The 24818-nt window shown below is 34.3% G+C and overlaps 1 protein-coding gene across 6 annotated transcripts in view; it reads left to right on the top strand.

The window, feature by feature from the left end:
* LOC118189195 (kelch-like protein 17) overlaps positions 1-24818 on the top strand; it is a 167532-nt gene that overhangs the window by 110339 nt on the left and 32375 nt on the right. For 5 of the 6 annotated variants that reach the window (XM_085827459.1, XM_035359762.2, XM_085827458.1 and 2 more), the window contains exons 2-4: positions 11436-11680; positions 17737-17858; positions 24524-24745. In XM_085827459.1, coding sequence (XP_085683585.1) covers positions 11436-11680; positions 17737-17858; positions 24524-24745 — 589 coding nt within the window. Of the gene's footprint in view, positions 1-6270; positions 6493-11435; positions 11681-17736; positions 17859-24523; positions 24746-24818 lie in introns of those variants that run through there. The other variant, XM_085827461.1, reaches the window with a different exon arrangement.

Below are 24818 nucleotides of genomic sequence, written 5' to 3'. Positions count from 1 at the left end.
TACTAAACTCTATACTACTGATAAATAGTCTATACTACTGATAAATAACTCTACTGATAAATAGTCGCATTAATCTGTATGCATTTGTAAAGTAAAATAAATTGGATATTAAGCGAAGTTAGATTTCGAGCCAAAACAAGTATTAAGGCCACATTTAGTTCCCTTTAATACTCATGAATATTTTTCAAAAAGTTTCTAAACATATCTTCTTTGTTTGGGAGCACATTATACACGTAAATAATTCTGCACTGCCCTCATTTTTCCTATTATTTCTTGACCTGTTATTTGCCCGATCAACCTGAAAAATTAAAATTTCATACTGCGGTTATGGCTACCTTAAAATAAGTTTTCAAAATCAGTCGAATATTTAATTTAAAATTATTTTTCATGACTTAACACATTGAAACTGCGAGCAAAAAATTTTCATATTAACTGAGATGAGGTTCTGTATTCAACAATTAATGAATTCAAAAATCTGACCTTTATTTGTTAGGGCAATGCCAATTATGTTTTTAAAATACTAGAATTTGCTCAACAATTATTCTGCGTGAATATAGGTTTATTTCGCAAAATATTTTAGCTTTAATTCTCATTTTCCACGCCATCACTTCGCTACCTTCCCGAAACTCGAAATGCCCTCTGGAAATTTTCGGTTACTTTCTGAACACATGTACAAAAACTTGCAACATCTGGAGGAGGGTGAATGCCGATAAATAGGAAGGTAAGGAGGTTCCCATAACGAGAATACGCCCTCAAGAAAGAGAGTCAATGAGATAAGGGTAGATAAAAATGAAGGGGAAGATTTCTCCAATAAGCTGCCTTGTTGGATCAAAGAGATACTAGAAGGTTCAGTCGCTAGGGAACACTTCCACTCGTTTTCTTTGGCTTTAGTATCTCCTTCCGTATAATTCACGCGGTGTATTCTACATGTCGCTGGAGAATAAGAGTATAAGAATGTAACTGAAATCGCTAAGAACTCTACTGATACAGTTTAGAATGGTAATCCACTTAATGGAAACCTCGCAACAGAGTGCACAAGAGACTCTTGAACTATTCCTTCTTCTAGCTTTATTTCATGATTCTATTTAAGGTTATAAAGCATATTTAAAGTGCTAAAAGGATACTAAAGCTTTATATGTTAGTATGTGTAGTTAAGAATAGAGTAATCTTTTCACTTTTATTAAAATAATTGCTTCTGTGCTTAAATTTCATCAATTTAATGAAATAAACTTCGAAAATTAGATTACTTGCTATCCAATTGATTCATTATAATATTTATTAGATTTACTAACACTGAGCTTGACTGCCATTGACATAAATTAGACAAAATACGATGAGTAATGTGGATGATCGAACAGATATATTTTTGAATAAAATTCCATATTCAAATCTAAAATCAAATCTTCTGTTCATAAATGAGTACATGACTTATCTGTATGGTCTATTAAATGATATAAATTTTTTTGTTGCACTTCATTTAAACTTATTTCCTGGAACCTAATTAGAGATCTACTTCTCATCCAATCAATGAGATACATTCCGATGACATCAGAGATCACGTGACTTATGCGTAGCTAATGTAAACAACCAATGCAGATGACCTCAGAGATCACATGACTTATGTATAGCTAATGTAAACAAAAAGGTCATTCTTCCTCTTCTTCACTTGCGGAATGTATCTCATTCAGTTTGCAATTCGTGGCAAGGTAAAAATACATAAAAACTTAGTTTTCCTTTAAAAATTGTAAAATACAGAAAAACCTAAAATACCAAACGGTTAAAAAAAATAGTTTTGTAATTAAAATTAGTTTCTCTGCAAAAACAAGCAAGTCGACCTGCGGACAGGATGTAGAGTTCATCACTTTGTAAATGCTAAGTTACAGTTGAACGTGAAAAATCTTAAGAACTGACAAGCGAATAATCGCTTGAATTCATGTGACAAGAAACAACAAGATGGAAGGGTAAATAACCCTTTATTATTCAAATAAGATTTAACAGAACTCAGTCTTGGAGTGTACAATCAAAGCCGGCACTTGCACTTGAACTCAAGAAGCTAACAAGTAAACTAAACTTATCTTAAATTTGTTATGTTATTAATCTTAAATTTATCTTAAATCTCAATTTGATGTTATTAATCTTAAATTTATCTTAAATCTCAATTTGATGTTATTAATCTTAAATTTATCTTAAATTGAGATTTAAGATAAATTTAAGATTAACAGATCAATTATCTTAAATTGAGAAATTTATCTTAAATTTATCTTAAATTGTTATTTATCTTAAATTTGTTAATTATGTTAAATTAAACTAAACTTATAGCCAAAGTTATCAAGATTCTAACAGAGTTGGCCCTCTTAACGCTAACTGAATGCGAAGCTATTAAGGGCCTATGTACGGTCGAGCGTAATAATAGCTTACGAGAGAGTAGCCTAAAAAGGCGGACTCCTGCAGAGAGAATATCTGGTAACTCTCTCCCTAAGACCGAAGAACTTCGCGGTTAAATACCGCTGTTCCTCATTATGTATTCAGACGTGATTCTAAAACTATTGGCTGGAAGTAGTAAGATGAAGTTAAGAATCGACAGGAAAGGAACTTAAAATTTAACTGTTGATAAAATTATCATAATCCTTACAAGGAAGACATTTTTTGGTGCAGAGAACTAAAAGCTAACATTCGGTCATACTATGCAAAGCGATGTTCAAATTGGTGCACCAAATGAGTTAATTGAATATTCTACTAACGGTTTCAATGTAAAAAAATGGCGGCCACGTTAGGCTTAGCACCCTTTAAACCTTTAAAATGGTGATAATTCTACAACTATACAGGCAAATAGATAGAAACCATAGCCGGAACATAAGAATAACATAATGCAATTACTTTTAAAGCAAAAAATGCAAAATTAACTAACATATAAAGAATAAAAAACTAAACTCATCAAGCTGGGTTACAGAGTGGGTATTATATGTATTCATTTGGTGAGGCCAGTTGCAACCAAACAGAGAAGTGCACAGCTACATGTTATAGCAGTCCCATATACAAAATTCCAATGTTCTAACGCTACTCTTTTGAGTTGTGCAAGATACATACGTATGCACATACTAAAAATCTCATCTGAATCCATTTTAAATCCATTTTAAAAATCTGTATTTTTTGGACAAAAGCAGTCCTTTATTCTTTCAGTACATGCAGATGTGACGCAGAAATGTCGTTCGAACGGATTCGAGAACCGTCAAAATCATGAAGTTAAATCACGAGTCGTATAAAATAATAGTACTAACAAATCTTTTGAAACTGTCTAGAATATCTTTCTCTCTCTCTCTCTCTCTTTTTTTTTTTTTTTTTTTTTTTTTTTTTTTTTTTTACATTTTATTGCTTTCTAAAAGAATTTCTATTCTGCCGAAGAATTTCTATTCGCAGAAACTTGCGGAAAAAATTGCGCTATCATAAAGATATTATGAATATTGGTTACTTCATCAGTTAGTTTCAAAAAGGTAGATATAAAGTCGATTGTCATGAAATTCACCAATATTTTAGAAGGAGCTTCTTTTGAAAAGAGTTATGTTTAATTATAAAGAAAGATAAAATGTTCGCAAAATTGCGCAATTCTTTTTTTAATCTTATTTTTTAACGATGATAACAGCTTATATGCTTGTATTTAGGTCGAATTTATTTGCGAGCGAAAAATTCTTAAAGAAACTGCAAAATTTGATTAAAAGTCAAATACTCGATATTTTTTGCATATGGTGAGTAGCTCAAATGGGTATGTTATTTTAGATCAAATTCATCGTGCAACAGGTTTACAGCAGTTTATCGTTTCAGTTTAATAAAAATATAATACAATTAACTAATTGGCAACGAAAATGACAATTCTAACGCACCTGTTATTATTATAGATTTTTATGTTAATATAGGCAAACATTTCAGCGTTTATTTTGATTACTGTTAACTTTTAATTAAATTGTCCGTCACTTTTTTTTTCTTCTGTTGCTCTTTTGAAGATTTAGGTTATAAACGTGCAAAATGAAAAATACTTTCTGTAATATGTTTGGCTTTACCGTAACTGTTCTGAATCGTATTGTTACGTTATTTTCTTCTTTCACGTTCGTACGGGGTTCGTAGATTGGGAGTGAATAAGGACGACACTTGATGAAGTATCGAAACACACTTTATTTACCAATATTAATCAGATAGCTCCAAAATCACTTTGACAGTCGTCGAACTATTATAAACACTCTGACACGTTCAGCGACACAGCCTTCACACTGTCGGGCAATAACGGTGGAGACAGCTTCACTGCAAAGCACCCGAGTACAGTTCCCAACTCTGCTTGGTCGTTCTCGGAACTCCACGTACTCTCGAGACTCTGCACGAGATGCACTCGACGATACACAAGAATATAGTTCTCCACTCAGCACAATGTAAGACAAAACTCGATGACGCACTAATTCGCGACGCACTAAAAGACTCTCTCGACAACCAACTCGGAGCTAGACTTCGAGACACTCGCTCAATGACTGACTATCAGCTCGCTAAGCGAGGCGCACACACTAACCGACTGCGGACCAGCAGGGTTTATATAGCTTTCGGCTTGTGTTCGAGAACATTCTGGGCTAAACCGGTAAGAATTCGTTCCAGAAGGTTCTCCATCAGTCCATGGTATATCGCCAAATGGGCGTTTTCTCGCCAAATGTGGCAACCCTGCCTTCCCTTCCCATTTTATGGCAACCCTAAAACTGCTTTGCGGGCAAGCCATCTTATCGCGCCTGTACATTTCGTAACGGTATTTTCTGAAATATATTACAACTACTTACTTACTTCTTGCGATCTTATTACAAATACTTCCACAATTGCATGAATTCGTCTCTCGTTTTAAAGTAACATTTATTGTGCGATGGAAATTAAAAACATGATAACTGTGATATCGTTTGTGTTCTACAGAAAATGAATGGAAGACTCAATGCTAGAGCCTGTTAGGCTTTCTGAAGCTAGAAATATAAAAAATCGGTTATGCCCTCGCCGGAATTCAACTCATGAATGTTCCAGTTGCCAGCTAGATGTCCTGTCCACTTACATCACCAGAGCATGAGAGTATGCAGTGCTTCATTACATGAGTGACTAGAGAGAGCAACGAGATACAGTCGGCCAAATTAAGGTAGTAATGATGATTTATCGTCGTGCACCACAGTAGAGTTTGGGGAGTCAGAAAACGTGAATAATAAACTGCATTTTCCCAGGTATTCAACGAGGATGTCAGTTGGATGGCTTTACCACTTACACCACGAGAGCAAGGACAGTGGAATAAAACAAGTACTTGCACAACTAAGGTAGAAAGAAATAAACTGGCGTTCCAAACTTATTTTGCATGCATAAAAAAACAACATTTCATGAAGGGATAAATCGGTCTAATTTAATTTTCTATGAAAATTAGCAAAAAGTAAACTTAATTACTATCCAATCCAATTTCATCAATCTATTTTTTAAATGCAAATTCTGGAAAAATGTGACTGAAAGGAAGGAAAAGCGCTTCGAGCAAAGTACGCTTCTACAAGAACTTCTGAAATTTAATATTTCGTTTCATTGTTTACTGAAGACTTGTCGGGGGCATCATATCACGATTTGAGAGATTCTTTGACGTGAAGCGTTTTCGGTGGTTCAACAGAAAGCTCATAAGGGGAGAGACAATATAGTTGAATGGTTCAAACAAGCAATCTCTGCCCTTTGAAAACAGTTTAGAGAACTATTGCTTGGAAGTCGAAACAAGATAGTAAAAGGAAAACAAATGTTTTTCAAGATCACTTTCTGTCCATAACTGTTTCTCCATTTATGTAATGACTGTTTTAATGTAAACATAGTACCTCAGTTATTAATTATGTAACGTATAATTACTGTATCTATAATACCTGCTAATTCAATGTATCTATAATATATCTGTATCCTACATTTCAGCATGTTTCCACATATCATTGTATTATGCATTATTATGTAACTGTGTTCAGTGCCTTACCCCTGCAAGTATATACCTATATATACCATAGAATATCCCGCCACATGCCGGTGCGGAACATTAAGTGAAGTATTAATGCAACTAGATCCTCAGTCCTTGATATTTATGTAATGTCCGGTTAATGTACACATAGTACCTCAGTCATTGATTTTTATGTACCGTATGTTTAATGTATCTATAATGCATTCCTTCAATGTAATCCACAATCCTTCAATGTAATCCTATGTATTCATTCCAGCCTGCAAAGCAGTGATGACCCTTGTATGGCCACATTGAATATCAATAAATACTGAGGCTTCGATGAAGAGATGAGAGCACTACCCTGAAGGGCGCTTTTGGTCTGTGGGACCGTCCTCTGGATGGGCCAGGTTTCGGCGTCCCGTGCGCATAATTCACAAGTGCACATCAGCGTAGCCACTGAGGGAGGGGTTTCGAAAATGGACCAATGAGCTGCTATATTGCGCTTGTGACGCTAAATCTCCGTGCATGTGAGCATATGTTGTTTACGTTTTAATTTGCATTTGTTTCGCAGTTATAAATATATGACAGAATACTAGAAATCTTGTAGTGCTTTCGTTTTCTGAGTTTAATTAATCTCTGACATTTCACTTTCGCGATTTTTATCACGCATTAATATTTGATGTTCACGACATATTACGTGGATTAAGAGAATTCAAGTGTATATTTTTTAATTGAGATGAGAATGACTGAAAGTGTTACAATGAATATAGTGTTTTCTTATTTCAGTGCTCGCATTCTTTTGATTTTTAAAGTGTAAGATTCAGAATACATATGATCTGATTATATCCATTGCTAACATTAAAAATTATATGTAAATAAATATGAATATATTCGTTAAGATAAATTCACTCTGTTTGATGGGATTTCTTGTGTAGACAGCACATTTAAGAGTGAGCAGTTATTAAATGTGAAATTTGACACACTAAATGCATACGAATGCAAATTAGTAAAGTTCCCTTTGAATAAAATTTTGCATTGGTTATCATTTATAGAACATCTTTTTCATATAGACTGCAATGAAAAGAGCTCACTTCTATTTACATATATAATTGGTGTAAATATTTTTCTTATACGCATAGTTTTATGTAAAGATTGCATTTAGGCTCGGATGTTTATCACATATTTCTTTCTTCATCTTATTTACCACGTATTAAGTAATATTTCACATCGATATTTTTGCGAAGTATCCAACATGTGTTTGTATTTATTTCAACCAGGTAGTGAAATCTTCATAATTGCCTGTGTTTGATTTAACTTCGCAATGAAAGTTTCAGAAGCAAAGGTCATGTGACATGACAGAAATATTTCTGGATGCTCATTGGTCCATCCTAGAAGCCACTCCCTCGGTGGCTACACAGATGTGCACTTGTGAAATATGCGTCCCGTGCAGGACCCTCGTGTGGCCTCTCAGGTCCATCTCTAGATATTGGTGGACGTGGTGCTACACCAATTAACCTACGGTGGAGGGATGGTGCCCACCTCCCCCGTCGCATGTTGCATGTCCATAACTGTCCATAACAACAGAAATTTGAGTGATAGGCAACTGAATTTAGAGTAAAGCTACCACTTTTCTTTGATATCGCAACAAGGTCTGCATACAAATCACTTAATGAGAATGATCTCTGTAAGTCATAAAGCTAATAGTTTACGTTTCTCTTTTTCTTCTTCTTGATTGGCTTGACAGCCCTAGGTGGGCCCTTTAAAATATGAAGATCTTTTTCGACACAATCAATCCATCTTAGCGAAAGTCTGCTCCGAGGTCTATTTCCCATGGTCTTTGCCAGAAAGATTTTCTTGCAGCAACGATCTTTATTAATTCTAACCAGATGACCAGCCCATTTAAGTCTTTGTAATTTGGCGGATTTTACAATATCAGATTGTTTGTAAATTTTACAAAGTTCTAATTAATTTTATAGAGTTCTAGTCACTTTAATCTTACGCAGTGAACGTCAGTATTTGAATTCATAACAGCAGACATCTTCCCACTGGATCGAAGTTCGAAGTTTATTTTAGCAGTTTTAAATTCGTTTATGTGTAGGGAGGCATGAAAACGAAATCTTACTAATGTAAACATGACCATCACTTAAAAGGTTGAAGGATGCATCTTTGATGAATTAGGAAGCTAGTATGATGAAACGAGAAGGAGTAAAAATCGGTTGATGTACTTCCTTTGTACATAAATCAATTATTATGCAATTACCATCAAACTTCTTTTCGGAGAAAACTTGTGTTTGCTTGGAGATTTCTAAATGAGACATTTTAGACGTGCATAAAGGTCTGGCTTTCTTTTTTACGTATGATAGCGTAGTTTATGTGCGAAATCCTAGTTAACCAGTTCACCGTTTGCCCCGAGAGAAATACGTTCACAGAAAAGGCATCGTCATCCGTTAGCGTCGGCAGACTCTCGTCGGGGTGAAATTTGGTCTGAACCGTAACCCCCGAGACACATACGACGCAGCGACGTTTTTCCAACCCCCACAGAATGAGTCGAAAATCAAAAGGGGTGATTGATGGGTTACTTATCTTCTCAGCGGTGTTGCATTAGGATCACAGCGGGGCTGTTTCAGGAAAGTAAAGGATGGGGACACTTTCTTCGACAAGCTACCCTCTCAACATACCTTATGGGATCCACAACGGCTTTCTCCTTTTCTATTAACGGACAAAGGGATTTGAATGCTATCCTTTCAATTCTTAACGATTCAATTCTTCTCTTTTGTTACAGGCCATCAAGAAAACAATAAAACAAAATTCCAGGATATTTCAAATACTAGCTAATGCCCTTATTTTTACGTTATATAAAGCTTTTTCTTGACAATTAAAAATTACATTTACATTGCAATAGATTTGGGGTTAGGTGCAGGAAATGGAAGTGGGGTGGGTGCAAAGGGAAAAATATCTGCTGTAAGGATTACACCAGTCTTTGTATTTTATGTTGCTTCTTAGGGGGTCGTTATTCACCATCCTTCAGTGTGACAGGTACGCTGTTCAATCTGATTTGAACAGAACTTCTAAATAGGCTTTCACAGGTGGTGAAAGGGGGAAAGAAATATTCTGAACCCAGTTTTAGACACAAAAAGTTTACCTTTGGATGCGAAAAATGGCACGAAATGTTTACGATTTTCCTAACGGCGAACTGGTTAATGAGTTCTTGAAACTCAAGGTATTGTGTGAATAGACTATATCACGCAAAATCTTATGGTTTAGCCATGAATGCTATGAGTTTGATGATTATATTCAGGGGAAGGAATGAAAGTTCCTCAAAGTTTAGTTTACTTCTTTAATGAAAGCATGAAATTACGTGCTGATATTGCGCCAAATCAAGGAAGATTGTATTCTCTAGCAATATCCGAATTTCCTTGCCCTTCCAAGGCGCCCATTTGTTTTCTAAAATTTAATTATTACTTCCTTGTACAAAGTAATTACTACAGTACAATACTTCCTTTCCTTGTACAAAGTAAAGGAAGTATTGTAATTAGGAAAAAGAAGTATTGTAACCAGGAAAAATTCTGGGTATTATATTTCAAAGAAAATATCCATTTTGATAGCTATCAAATACAAATCACCGATGTTTTTGGTGACATCTGTACGTAACGACAGAATAAAGGACTCTTTTTTCCCAAATGGATTATAAAATCGATTTAAAATGGATTCAGAGAAGATTTTTTTCGTGACGTATGTGCTTACATACGTACGTACGTATGTGTATATATATCGCATAACTCAAAAGCCAACATCTTCAGAACGTTGAAATTTTGTATTGTAGGATGGCTGTAACATGCAGTTGTGCATCTGCCTTTTTGGTTGCAATCGGCCGCATGAAAATAAAAAGTACATAAATATGTACCCTCTGTTACTCGGCTCCGTGAGCTCAGTTCCTTTTTATTCATATATGTTGTTAAATTGTGCATTTTTTGCTTTCAAAATGGTTGAATTCTGTTGTTCTTATGTTCTGGGTAAGGCTTTTACGCTTTAGTTAATCTACATATTATAGTTGCAGAATTATTAAACCATTTAAAAATTCTTTAAGCCTATTTTTCTTTAATCACAGCAACCATATTTGTTTACGCTTGAAACTTATGAGAATTGTGAATTAAGTCCGTTTCTGCATCTTTAGTGTCTTTTTGACGAGTTGGACCAAAAGTAAAACCCTTCAGTTTTGTGCACCGAAAAATCTGTCATCTTGCCCGCTGGCCGAATTGTTTGATTTTGTGTAGAAACTCCAATTTTATTTGTAAAATTTGTTTTTTAAATTGTTTTAACTGTATTTGGTGTTTTATGTTTTTCTATATTTTTCAATTTTTAATGAAAATATTTTGAGGTTTCGTGTATTTTTGTCCTGACGCGAAGTGAGAACTGAATTAATTGAATGAGAAATGTATCTCTAATGAGTTTCGAATAATGAGTTTAAAAATGGAATGCAGCAAAAAATGCATATGATGCCCATATTTCGGTGGAGAAATAGATTATTCAAAATTGGATGGCTCTAGGTACCGCTGTTTTATCACAATCTGAGAAACATACATACATTTGTGCAGATTCTTCATTATTTAATTTCTTTAAATATAACACAGGATGCTAATATATGGTAGCAACAATTTGAAAAGCGATTCTCCGTTCAATAGTGAATCAACGCAAAATGCAAAAACGAAATTAATAACCCTTCTGGATTAACGCCATTTGGGCTAAAAATGCTATTTTTGAATTAATCAACGGTAGTTTAAATTATTGAGTTAAAATATCATGAGATGCTTATATTACTGATTTTTATGTAGTTGTTTCCCAAAGGCTGGTGTTTATTTAAAAAGTTTGTCAAGCACAGAAATTTTGAGTAAGTATATATTAATCCATAGCGAACGGTGATAAGTGGCAATGGCTGTTTATGGTACGGTAGTTTAAATTATTGAGTTAAAATATCATGAGATGCTTATATTACTGATTTTTATGTAGTTGTTTCCCAAAGGCTGGCGTTTATTTAAAAAGTTTGTCAAGCACAGAAATTTTGAGTAAGTATATATTAATCCATAGCGAACAGTGATAAGTGGCAATGGCTGTTTATGAATCATTATATGGAACACAATTTTTAAAAAGTAGGGCTTTTGGATAAATTTTTTTCTAATCGAAAACTTGAACTTCATTGTGCACATGATCTGACTTACTAGACATTCGAAGTAAAATTAAAAAAAAAAAAAAAAAAAAATTAAATTAAATCATCTGAAAGACAAAAACATAACTGGTATCTCCTATCATAACTGGTATTTCAGTTACTAAGTTTTTTTAAAAGCCTTCCCCTTCCTGTCCTTGCTTCAAGTGTCTTTTAAGGCTGCCGGAGATTCCAAGTGTTTTTTTGTTTGTTTGTTTCATTTTTTTTTCGTAAAAAATGTCTTACAATTGGACCTTTGTCTCTCTGTAGCCGTCGTCGCCTGACGATGGAAGCGGACGTGATGGACACGATGAACACGAGCACAGCTGCCGTGCGCCTGCACCATGTGCACCACGTGAATCCGGACCACCACGGCAATGGATTCTTGGCCATGAATTGCATGCGGCAGCGAGGGCAGCTTTGCGACGTCAGCTTGCTTGCCGGAAATGATGTCATCTCGGCTCATAAAGTGGTGCTAGCTTCCTGTAGCGCCTATTTTCACGCTATGTTTAACTGTAAGTGATCTCCTTGAGAAATGTTCTGTTCACATATTTAATATTTATTTTTTCTTTGAAATGAATTCCACTAAATACCTACGCCTGTGGGTTGTTTTACACTATTCCACAAACTGCATTCACTTTGAATGTTAAAAGAAAATCCAAACAGTATGTTACAAGTGATAAAAATCTTAATCTTTATTATAATCTCTAAATATCTCTGTAAAGGCTCTAATTACGATACAAATCCTAATGTCTAAATATTGCATTGAGAAATAAAAACACTTTTATTTCTCAATTTTAAGGTATAAATAAGGCTTTTAAGGTATAAAATTATAAAATCCTGCCATACACATGGCCCAAGATTAATTCGAAAAAAGCAAGTATATTAAAAATTACAGGGACAAGCAAAAAAAACAATAGGCTGTACTCTTCCTTAACTGTACTATTCCTTACTATTTTAAAAGATGCTTAATGAAATTTAGTTTGATAGTTCGTAAGCAGTTTTACTTTGCACTTTAATAGCACGATTTATTTTTAATTTAATTTATAATTGCAAACGTAGTCACAATTTTACTTTTTGTTGGGTGGAGGGGACTGATTTTGTAAAATGAAGCCTGTTTCATTTTACAAAATAAAAAACATCGTGTTACATCATATGGTTAAATTGTTTATGCATATCGAATATGATGCAAAACTTAATTTTTATTGATTAAATAATTTTCGAACTTTATACTCCTGTGACCGAAATGTATCGGGAAATATTCGCATAAATGAAAATACACACATGAATGTAATCGCTTCCAAAGTTCTTTTAGAAATTATAACTTTCATTGATATCTAGCAGCTACGAGTATATTTTTTCTTTTAATCGTTTGCAAATAAACTGGTACTTAATCAAAAAATAAATCCATTTTCAACGAATAAGTTTTGTTTCTGAAATGAAGTTTCTGGTACAAAAACGTATGAAATTTGGTAGAATGCCATTGAGGGCAATTATGTATCAAAACCAAGAGTTTCGAATGATATAAGGTGTTAGAGAAAGGAAGAGAATGCGTCGAAGACCATCCACTTCAATTAATAAGCGACGCGTCCACCAAGCTACAGATTTTTGTTTAACAATCATCATTTAACCATTAGGACTACTACTAAACAAATTCCTATACCATTTGGATCCTTAAAGCATTTTTGAAAGATTATTTCGCTTTCCCGAGTGTCGTTTCTCCAGTTATTGCAAAAAACGCCGAATTTTTTCTGAAACTGAAACGTGCTGTAGAATCCCAGAAGGTACTTCTCAAGACGAACTCTACTTAAAACGCATATTTTTACAAGTGATGAACTTTGGATGACAAACTTTGGATGTATGCTTTCGGTATGGAAGCTGCTTAATCTACATTGACGGGCATAGCCCGCGTACGATGGTCGGGCCAAACCTAACTTTCACGGGCATAGCCCGCGTACGGTGATAGGGCCAGAAGTGAATACGTGGAATATTTGATACGCAATTACAGTCTGATGCAATAATTGTGGTAGCAAAATGTTTATTTATACAAAACTCCAAAATACAAAATTAGTAATCTGTAACGATATGATATATTTCAAAGCATTCTGGTACATGTAATGGAACTTTACACTTTTTACACTCTTGGATTCGTTATCTATGTGGATTTTCTCGTACTTGATCTGCATACTAATTCGTTTCGGTTACAATACTGTTCCAAAATATTTCATCAAATATTAGATTAAGTTTATCAAATTCTCCTCTACTTCCTCCTAATTGACATAAGGCTTCCTCTCTTATGCCAGGAGTCATCGTATAGTCCCAGATTTTTGGACTATTACTTATTTCTTTCCAAAACCAGAACTCTGGTAGTTCATCGTCATCGGATGTATCATCAATAATTATTCGCCTATACTTTCTTCGAAAATTACATAATTCGTATTGCCCGGATTAGCGTGTTACACAAGTCGTGCAAATGTCCCGAACGCTGCGCGAGCTTGTATACAATTTCGGCCCAACATCTTCGAATCTAAATCGTAGGTTAAGGGGTTGATATTCAAGTAAATAGTGCCCGAAATTTGAAGCAAAGGTGAAAATACCCCATCTAAATCGATCAAAAATCAAGGTAATGTCTTTGGTTAACGTGGTGTTGCGTCACGACATGTGGTGTGTGTCGTAAGTTTCCATCAGATGCCCATGTTCTTAATAAATAATATTATTTAAGTAATTTGCGACATTCGCGTTGTATTGTTCTTCGCTCTTTGTTCCTTTGATGAAACGTCAAGGAATCTAGTAAATTATGTTGCGACTTATCCCTGAGTTCAAACAACTAAGACGTAGACTTTCATTCACTCAAATAAGAATAACAGTCGGCCCCCTTCTCGGGCTTACAGGAAAGCCTCTACTCGAGCTTTAATTCAGAATAAGAAATAAGGAACTAAACTATAATTAACTTAACGAGACTTAGCCGAAGCTAGAAACAATCATCTAACGTAGTTGGTTATAGGCACGTATAATACGGTTGAGTGTAACCGCTTCAAGAGTGTCTTAGCCAGAAGGCAAACACTCATCACTAAGGACTCCTAGCACTCTCTGTCGAAGTTAGTTGAACCTTCAAACTCATTTGCCTTCAACGCGATTCGAAAAGCCCATTCTGGTGAGGAGTTGTAAGTGGAAACAAGAATTGAAAGGAAAGCGTTCCAAACTTAAAATATACCTTACAGCGTAAAGTAATTTGTTGGGAACGATTTAAATTATGAAGGGATAATTCATAGATTTTGAGCGTCGACAATGCATCTGCTCATAGAGCACGTGTTGTTGACGAATTTTTGACCCCAAATTCGAAAAATAGCGACTCCGAGTATCGTATTCACCCGATATGCCACAGTATGACATTTTCTTTTTTCGAAGATTCAAATTACAGCACCAGGGTCACCGTTTTGAGTATGAAGAAAATTCCTTGAGACTCTTGAAGGAGTTTTTCGAAAACGACTTTTAAGCACGTTTCGCGAGACGAAAAAAACATTGGCGTAGAATTTATTGCAACTGGAAGGGATTACTCTGAAAGAGATCTGATATATATTTTGAGCAATAAATTGAAATCTTGTGTTTTATGAAATCATTTCTAGTATATTTCGATCATAGTTTTATTAAAGAAACTTTATATATTATAAAGGATCCCGATACGATTTTTATCTTAAAATATTTAAGCGGCAAGACCGTATATATACGGCCTAGAATATTTATTGTGATATCTGTAAGAACGTATATATACGTGCATATTAAAATATGTCAACGAAATTAAGGCAATATATCAAAAGAAAACAAATTCAGGTATGAAATGCCAGGAGAGTTTTTGCATTAAAATCAAAAACATAATTTGTTCTCATAGTAATTTTGGGAAATTTGTGCTTTCTTATCGAAACCCCTGGTCACCCAGAGGGTTAAGAGAATTTCTTTGTAGCGTAAATAAAGTAATACGTTGCAATTTTATGAAAAATAAAATTTTACTTTCGTTTTTAGAATGATTTTACGTTGCTTACTGTTTAAATTATATATATATATATAAAATAAAAATAATAAAAAAAAAACTTTAATTATTGGAATAAAAGTATAAAAGTTCCAATTAATATTTTCTACTCATATTCTTATACTAATATAAAACTATTATATCTAACATGGCAAATGAGGCTTTTTATTTTAAAGTTCATACAATATTCTTTTTAAAAATTTTCATTTTCTATATTACATATTTTAAGAATTTGGAAACTCAGATTTTATCACTAAAAATATACTGAGCTCCAATTTATTAAACATAATGAGAAATATAAAAGAAACATGAGTAAATAAATATACTAAAATGCCCGAAATAGATAAAATTCAATCTTAGGTATTCGATCAAAAGAAATATCTCACTATTATATTTTAAAAATTTTTAGAAACTGAGACATCAAAACGGTTGTAGCCCACCAGGTGCCAAGCGGTCGCTGAACACTGGTAGTTCGGTCTGAGGTTCAAATCTCGCGAATGGGCTGGCTGCAGGAGTGTTTTCGTGGTTTCCCTCAGGTGTAACGTGTATACGAGCCAGTTCTCTTAGAACGTCCTCCACGAAGGCATCCATCCCCTTAGGCAGATAGCCCTAGTGTGCTTTGCCATAATCAAATAAACCAAACCAAAGCGGCTGTAAAACGTATCACAAAATGTAATATTTTGAAACGCTATTCCAGCACACATTTGATTCTCGAATCCGACTGATCTTATGTTTGGACTGTTACTAAAGGAAAATAAAAAGATGTTTTATTTTGTTTTGTGAAAGTGACGCTTATATTATAGAAGTGAAAACCCGTTCAGTGCTCTTAAAAATTCGTTAAAAACGCATGTTAAAATGTCAACAAAGACACAGGATTCGAATCCAGATGAATATTATCCATTTCCATCCCCATGGCAAAACATGAACTGAGAATTGGAGACCTCAAACAGCTCAAAAACTGCAGAAAATACGAAAAATAAGTAAATTATTTGCTATGTGAACGAAATCTGCTAATTAGTTAAACTAGTTAATAGCCAAAATATAATTATGTATTGTAAATGAATATTAAAGCATGTGATAAATACAGGATGGTTATAATTAAAGTCCCACTTTGAAATGGTCATAAAAGGAAAACTACTGGACCAAGTGTTATCAAACTTGATAATCGTATAAAGGAGATCATGGGAATTTATTTTACGCGAAAAAAAGTAGTTCAAAAACTCACCACCAGGGGGAAATGGCGCTGTAAGCGAAATTAGACATGAAGACGTCGGTTTAAAACTCGTATGTTGAATCGTTTCTGAAGTGTGTTACAAAGCATGTTCAGTGTGGCGTCCACCATTTTCCGAAAGCAAGTTAAATTGTATTACTGCGTTCTCATCAGCAGCTCTTAGCATATCAGGAGGAATGTTAGGGACATGTCGGTGTATCGGATCTTTCAATTCCGCCAAGTTGTTTAGATTATCACCATAAACGGTGCTTTTGAAATAACCTCTCCAAAAGTCACAGGAGTTGAGATCTAGTGACTGCAGTGCAGAAGTGGGGAAGTGTCGGCCTATAATCCGTGCATTCGTGAAATGTTGTCTAAGTAACTGTGTGACATGTGTACCAATGGGCCCCGTCCTGCATAAAAATCAAGGAGTCTAAAATGCCACGATACTGCAGTTCAGATATCACGAAACGTCTTAACACTGATGTAACAGGTCCAGCTGTCGACTGCTCTTCAGGAGAATACAATGAAACTGGGTACATAAGATGAGGGATTTGTTTGGCCCAAATCCTGCAGTTAAGGATGTTGACATCGCCATTTAAGTAAAAATGGACCTCATCTGTCCACAAAATGTTTGATGGCCAATGTTTCTTAAGGATATACAACATGTTAAACACGTGTAACAAAAGGCTAATTTAGATACCGACCCTTATTTCTTTTAATAATATTCCATACAATGCCACCCTTGGTGGTGAGTTTTTGAACTTTTTTCCGCGGAAAATAAATTCGCATGACCTCCTTTACACGATTACCAAGTTTGATATTACATTTGGTCCAGCAGTTTTACTTTTATGACCATTTCAAAGTGGAAATTTAATTATAACCACCCTGTATATTGGTGTTCAAATCCACCTGCTGGGAGAAAAATGAACTCTTATAGTTTAAAGTTTTCTTTCGGTCCCATGATAAATTAAGTGGCATATATTTTTATATGATTATTTTAAAGATATAAAAATATTTCTAAGCATATATTTTTATATGATTATTTTAATCATATTAAAAAATACACCCTACCCTCCAATATAGAAAAACAATTATTTAAAATAGTTATTCATTTGTGCAAAAATGACGCATTTTGAAAATAAATTTGCTTATAATTTATCTTTTCGCTAATGGTAAAGCGAAGAAAAATCTAGTGTTATTAAATGTTGCCAATTTTTTTTAATTATTATTTTTATTTTGAAGTAAAAAGAAAAAGGATAATTTCTATTGTTTCCATTGCAAAACTGAACTGTAAAAATTAGTCTTCCTATTTAACAATAACTTGAATTTAGGTGAAATGTCGGAAAAAGATAAATCATCTATCACCATGCATGATGTGGACCCGGGAGCCTTACAGCTTCTCGTGGATTTTGCATATACGGGGGAAGTACTTATTTCCGAAGATAATGTTCAGGTAAGTTCTTTAAGCTACATTTAATTATCAAAATTTTTATATTAGGTTCTGACTTCGTGCCATGCGCGCATAATATTTCAGGGAATAGAAATCAGGAAGTAATTGTTTAAAACACATCATGATTCTAATTATTTCTAGGCATAAGAATAACCTAATACCTACAACAAACTGTGGAATGAATTTAAAAAAAAAAAAAAATGTTTTAGAAAATTTCACCAAAAATCAGCTAAATTACTTTAAAAAAGAATTAATCAAGTCAAATTGTTATATTATTTCCCTTCCCCCCCTCTCTCTCTCTCTATATATATATATACAGTCAAAAGTCGTTAATTCGGACACCCATAATCAGGAATGATCTATAATCCGGACCTCAGAGCTACAAACTTTCTGCGCATGCGTCGCATTGACGCATGCGAGTAAGACCTTCACCGCTACGAATTTGCGTGTGCGCAAAATACGTTTACGAATGCGCATTTAATGTATAACGGACGAGATAAGCTAAGATAAAATTATCTAATTATCTATTTCAGTTAATGTTGCAGATTGCGTTGTTCCTTAATCTTTGAATTGGATCCGGATTATTATTTTTTGCAGACTGTTAGAGCAATTTTATAAAAGTAAGCTTGAACTTTCGATTATGCCAAATAGAATTTCCGATATATATTTACTAATATGTAAAGGATATACAAAGCGAAAGTATCTTTCGGAGTCCATTAAACAAAAAGTGGAAACTACTGCAAAAAATGGATAAAGGCATATCCTTTGTGTATCTAAACTTTAACGTTTGTTTATCTTTAACGCCGCGGTGGCGTGCAATGAATTGGAAGTTGATCTGTCAGCACTATCCTTATCTTAAGGGCAGATGTTTTTATTTTATTTGGCTTATAATTGCTTACTCAATGTAGTATTTCATCTCGATGTACTCCGTCTTTGATATGATTTAAATCAAATGCCTCGTCATTATAATTCGCTTCTCCGATAGCAAAGAAAGTGACAGAGGTTATTGAAAACGAAAAAATTTCGATTGACAAATTAGTCGGTATTCTCGACACAGCAATTATAAACAGCGGAACTTTGTAACTGAACAAGAAATTAATGTCTGTTTATAGAATTAAAGAGACTGCATTATCACATAAAAAACGAAGCAACTTAAACAACTTACACTGAAAGAAATGTTTAATAAAGTAAACAAATAAATATTAAGCTTTTTTTTGTAAATTTTGATACCCTTTAGATCATAATTGTTCTTTATTTCGTAAATTACGGTTTCATATTTTTAATTTTATAATTTCTGCATGCCATTTTACCAGATTTAAACTGATGATCTATAATCCGGAAAAATCGATAATCCGGAATCGCCGAAGTCCCGACGAGTCCGGATTAACGACTTTTGACTGTATATGTAATAATAAAATTCCATAGTCAAGATTACACTTAAAGTTCTAACTATATGTTCTTTTTATTTTTAATGGCGACGTTCTCTTATTTGAAAGTACGTGGAATTAAATCCACAGCCCCGTAGTCAAGTTGTTTTTTCCGCCTTTTTCTACACGTACAGTTATAGAATGTTCTGGAAGTATTTTAAGCGAACTGGAATGGCTGACGAGGCTGACGTCATTTCTTGGAAGCTCCGCCTTTCCAGAGGCTATAAAAAGACTCGCAAAAGGAATATCAGGGCTTTTTCTTAAATGTCACGATGCAGTAAACTTCATACAAAAAGTTAATTCTTTTTATTTACTCCGGATATCTGATATTTGTAACTGCTATTTCCCTTGACCAATAATAAATGGATCCTGTTTTTTAAACTTATCGTCTGATAATTTAATTTACGACTACTTTTATATTTCTTCAGCAACCTATTTATTTCGGACAAAAGCTGGTATGTCATATATATATATATATATATATATATATATATTTAAAGCCAAAATGGGATATTAGCCTCGAAACGAGATTTTGCATTGAATCACTATAAACGGCGTTATCACCTTTCAAATTGTTGCCACCAAATATTATCGTTCTGTATTATTTTTAAAGAAATTAAATAATGAAGAATCTACATGAATGTTTTTCTGGATGTGAAAAAATGCCAATGCCAATAGCCACCAGATTTTGAATAAATAATAAAATAATTTATTCAAATATCGAAACATGTGCACTTCGAAGCCCGAATTTCAAATTTCGAATTTTTTTTTTATTATCTATTTCATATTTTGTAAAACTTTAATGAATTTTTGATTAACAAACGCAACGATTCCAAAGCGAGTAGTGGCAACAATGTACGAAATAAAATGTTTCAATGTACATCGGGCATTTTTATCTCCATTTGTTTATCAAAAATTCTAAAGTTATGTTGTTTTTAAATGTCTGGTGACTTCGCTGTTGAATTGAATTTATGTAGCGTAATTGCGAAAATCGTGTACGTGTGTTAAAATAAATAACGTTAACACACAAAGCGTTAATAATAAAACGACAAAAAATATTCTTAGCCATCTTACTAACAAAACTGAACGCTGAGAAAAGGGTGAAAAAAATATTAAAATGTATGCCAAAAACTTAATACTGCACCTGGAATTCTAAATTTTGTTGAATTAAATAAAAATTTTGTGATTTTGCTGTTGAATTGTACATGTCATAAGTGTGAAGAAAATTATTCTAAATAATAAAGCTAAAATGGCTAAACAAATAGGTTAACAGGAGGGAATGCAACAGCAGATTAAGTAGACTGCAACCTCAGCGATAGCTTAAAAAAAAAAAAGAAAAAAAAAAAAAAAAAAATTCTGAAATGTTTCATATTTTAAATTACGTCCAAAGGGGCGTTTTTTAACATTTTGTGTGTTATCTTTCTTTATTAAATATCTTGTTCTTCACACTTAAAGCAGAAGATCCAGTTCAACATCAATATCGCAAAATAGTTTTAAAATGACCATATCTTTAGAATTTCCGATAGAGAGACTCACGCGTTGGGGATAAAAATGTTAAATGTTTTTTCTGCACAACGTTGCCATTCCTCGCTTTGAAATCCTTGAGTTTGTTAATCAAAAATTCGCTAAAGTTTTACAAAATAGGAAATCGATAATAAAAAAAATTCCAAATTTCAAATTTGGTCTTCCACATGCCCATATTCGTTGGAGGATTACTTCGTTCAAATTTCGATGGCTCTATGTACTGTTATCTTATCACAATGCGATAAATATACATACATTTATGCAGAGTTTTCATTATTTAATTTCTTCAAATATAATGCAGGACTGTAACATTTTGTGGCAACAGTTTGAAAAGTGAACCGACATTTATAGGAGTCCGACGCAAAATGTCAAAACGAAAGTAATAGTCCTTCAGGGACTCAACTCCCTTTGGACTAAAAAAACAGAAAAAAAAGAGAGCTTTAACAAACCCTTTTTCGCGACCATCTGAAACCTTATAAGGTATTTTCTCCCTCCTTTCTGATTACGTTATATAGTGCCGCGGCAGAAGCCAAAAAGGTGTCTCTCTGGTCTGTGTATGTGTGTCCTCCCGACGTCCTGGTTATGGATGTGTCCAGTAGTCGCAATTCTCTTCAGCGTGGTATGGTGATCTCATGTATAGAAGCCTGACATCAGAAGGAACTGTGGAAGATTACAGTGGGAATAGGAGTCTATTTAGATGTTCCAGACAGCATTCATATGACGTATTGTATGGAATTATTGCTGCCAACTACCTGCGAACATACCAGTCAAGTTAATCAAACATTATCCATCCTTCCATCTTCTTCTTGTTATATTTAGTTCTGGTATGTCATAGGTTGACATATCCTGTTTATCGGTTCTGTTAACTCAAAGAAAACTCCGATTAAAGTTTATGTTTAACGTACAATGCGTATGCTCTTTTGGTAAGGAACCAAGTTTCACACTACGCCTAAATTCTCATCATCACCACATTAAAATTCAACAAGCAAGAGTCAAGTCATCAATGAAAAACTTATTTAATTTGCAATCTATAAAAAGACTGGATTTTCTTTCGGCTTTTGAAACGAATTAAACTGATCTCCTAAAAATACACTGCTGGCCATTAAAACTGGAACACCATGAAGGAAAACAATTACAAAAAAGAAATTTAATGTACCTAAACAGTATGGCATGAAGATAAAATGATTAAATTTGTAAGCAGTTTGGTAGTTTGCAGGGGTGCAAAATTAGTAGAAACAACTGCCACCCCTGGCAGCTAAAAGGCCTTTACCCAGTTAGGCAAGGGATCGAACTGGGCAACTCATTCCATGCTGCTTCAAGTCTATGCCACACTTCATCAGCCGTGTTAGCTGGAGAGGAGTGGTGGGCTAGTCTCTCAGCAACCCATGACCAGATATTTTCAGTGGGTGACAGATCTGGAGACCGTGCAGACCAGGGCAGCAATCAAATATCCTGCGTATCGAGGAAGGTCAGAACAAGACGTGAACATGTGGTCTTGCATTATCTTGTTGGAAGATGGCGTTTGGCAGGCCTCGAAGATAGGGCACAACCACTGGACTAAGATGTCTGAAGTGCACAGATTTGCGTAAAATTACCGTCGATCCGAACTAGAGATGTGCGTGTCGTGTACCCCAATGGCTGCCCAAATCATCACACCAGATGCAGGGCCACTATGCCGATATCGAATGCAAGCAGGCGACGTGCTATCTCCTCAGAGCCTCCAGACGCGTATACGGCCATCAGAACACTGCACGAAAAACCGCGACCCGTCTGAAAAGACGACATTGTGCCACTCCTGTATCCAGCTTTGTCGTTCGGCACACGAAAGTCACAGTCTCTCTCTATGCTGCATTGTCAAGGGAAGCCAAAGTAATGGTCGCTGTGCTGATAGTTCAAGTTGCTGCAAACGTAGACATAGTGTATGAGCGGATACTGAGCTGCAAAAATGCCTATTTCCTGATTAATGGTCCGTGATATGGTCGTACGGTTTTGAAGGGCAGACCTCACAATATGTTTGCCCTCTCGGGCGTTAGTCATGGGAGGGCATTGAGATCCTGCATGCCGTTCAGGATGATCCTGCGCAATCCATTGAATCCATAGTGGCATGACAGTGGTTGGATGTCGATCAGTGTGACCTGTGATATCACGGAACGATAATCTACACTTTCGATAGGCAACGATCCTGCCTCTATCGAATATCGAAACTTAATGGTAAGCAGTTTCTCTTCTTATTCGAGGCATAACACGATATTATGAGCAAACTCCAACCTTACAAAGCACTTTCCGAATGAGAAATCCACTACATAACTTTTCTTTTATGCAGTGCTTCAGATGTCGTTTCAGGTGTCGTAAATGAGCTGAAATACTAATCATTTGCATCATCCTCTTCCTTTCATAAGATTTTGACGTTCCTCAGATCATTCCTTCCTGGTGTTGCAATTTTAATGGCCAGCAGTGTTATTAAACACACTTTTTTATTTCCAAACTTTATTCTTTAAAGGAATTAACTGTAAAAAAGGAATTATTCTTTATTATCATTATGAAGTTACTAATTTTAAGTTTAATTACTCGCTGTAATGGAATTCTGAATGAAAAATTTAAAAGTCATGTATCTTCTACAAAAATGAACAGGAATGAAAATTTAATATTTCATCTTAATTATTATTTGAAATTAATAGCTAATATGCGGCATCTACTCTGTCTTTCAAAAACTAAAACATAATTTGTGTTTCTTTAAACGTAGCTTAACAAATAAAAAAGAAACTCGAAATCTTACAAGACCTTCCTGTGAATACTTTCATTTCTGAATTCCCCGTTCTGTTTTAATTCTTGTAATAACTTTTTTCCCTGTACTTTATTTATTAAATTCTTGGTGCTTACGCCTCATAAAATTCCATTCAACAGCAAAGTCACAAAACATGTAAAATAAACATATCTTTAGACTTTCTGATAGACAGTCTCGCGCACTGGAGATAAAAATATTTTATTCCGCACAGTGTTGCCACTCTTCGCTTTGAAATCATTAAGTTTGTTAATCAAAAAGTCGTTAAAGCTTTACAGAATATGAAATAGATAATAAAAAAAATTCGAATAGGGCGTCCATGTTTGGGTGGAGGACTACGTTATTCAAAGCTGGATGGCTGTAGGTTGTTACGTTTTCACAATGCAAGAAACATACATATACGCTTGCATATTCTTCATCACTTAATTTATTTTAATATAATACAGGCTGGTAATATTTGATGTCAACAATTTGAAAAGTAATACATCGTTTTTAATGATTCAATGCAAAATGTCGTTTCTAGACTAATATTCCGTGCGGGACTAATAATGAAACCGTCGAAATGAAAACTGATGAAAATTGAATGCTTCGCTTACATTTAATATTTCCAACTTTCACAAAATCTATATTTTATTGAGTTCCTTCCGTTTTAAAAAAAGCTTTCGAATAAAAACAATAAAGGTACTGGAAATGTTTTTATTTTTATATAAAAAATACGCTTTTTTAAAAAACTCTATTTTGATAACTTTTCAATGCTGTTTCAGGTAAAAGGCAATGAAATTTAAAACCTCCCTTCGGTTTTATAGGTTAAATAATAAAATATCATTATGGAACATTCTATTTAGAAAATTTAATAATTCTATACCGCCATTTTCATTTTGATAGCTTTTGCTAAATGGGGAATTAACTGTATTTTTATAATCCTATATGCTTAGGCCTTACTTCCTGTAGCGAGTCTTCTACAGGTACAGAGCGTTCGAGAAGCTTGCTGCAAGTTCCTACTTCGTCAGTTGCACCCCTCGAACTGTCTTGGTATCAGAAGTTTCGCAGATGCTCATTCGTGTGAAGAACTTCATCGGAAGTCACACAAATACGCTTTGCAAAACTTTCAAGAAGTTGCTCTAACAGAAGAATTTTTATTGTTACCATTTTGCGAGGTAGGTGTGAAGAATGATTTTAAATATTAAAAAATCTGATCGATAGATAGCTTGCTAACATTTAAGTAAGCCG

The sequence above is a fragment of the Stegodyphus dumicola genome, chromosome 12 (genome assembly GCF_044657685.1).
Source record: "Stegodyphus dumicola isolate Sdum_Otavi_A_Nest chromosome 12, ASM4465768v1".
In the NCBI taxonomy this organism is placed as follows: Eukaryota; Metazoa; Arthropoda; class Arachnida; order Araneae; family Eresidae; genus Stegodyphus; species Stegodyphus dumicola.
The sequence above is the reverse complement of the archived record's forward strand: the minus strand, read 5'-3'. Positions and strand labels throughout refer to the sequence as shown.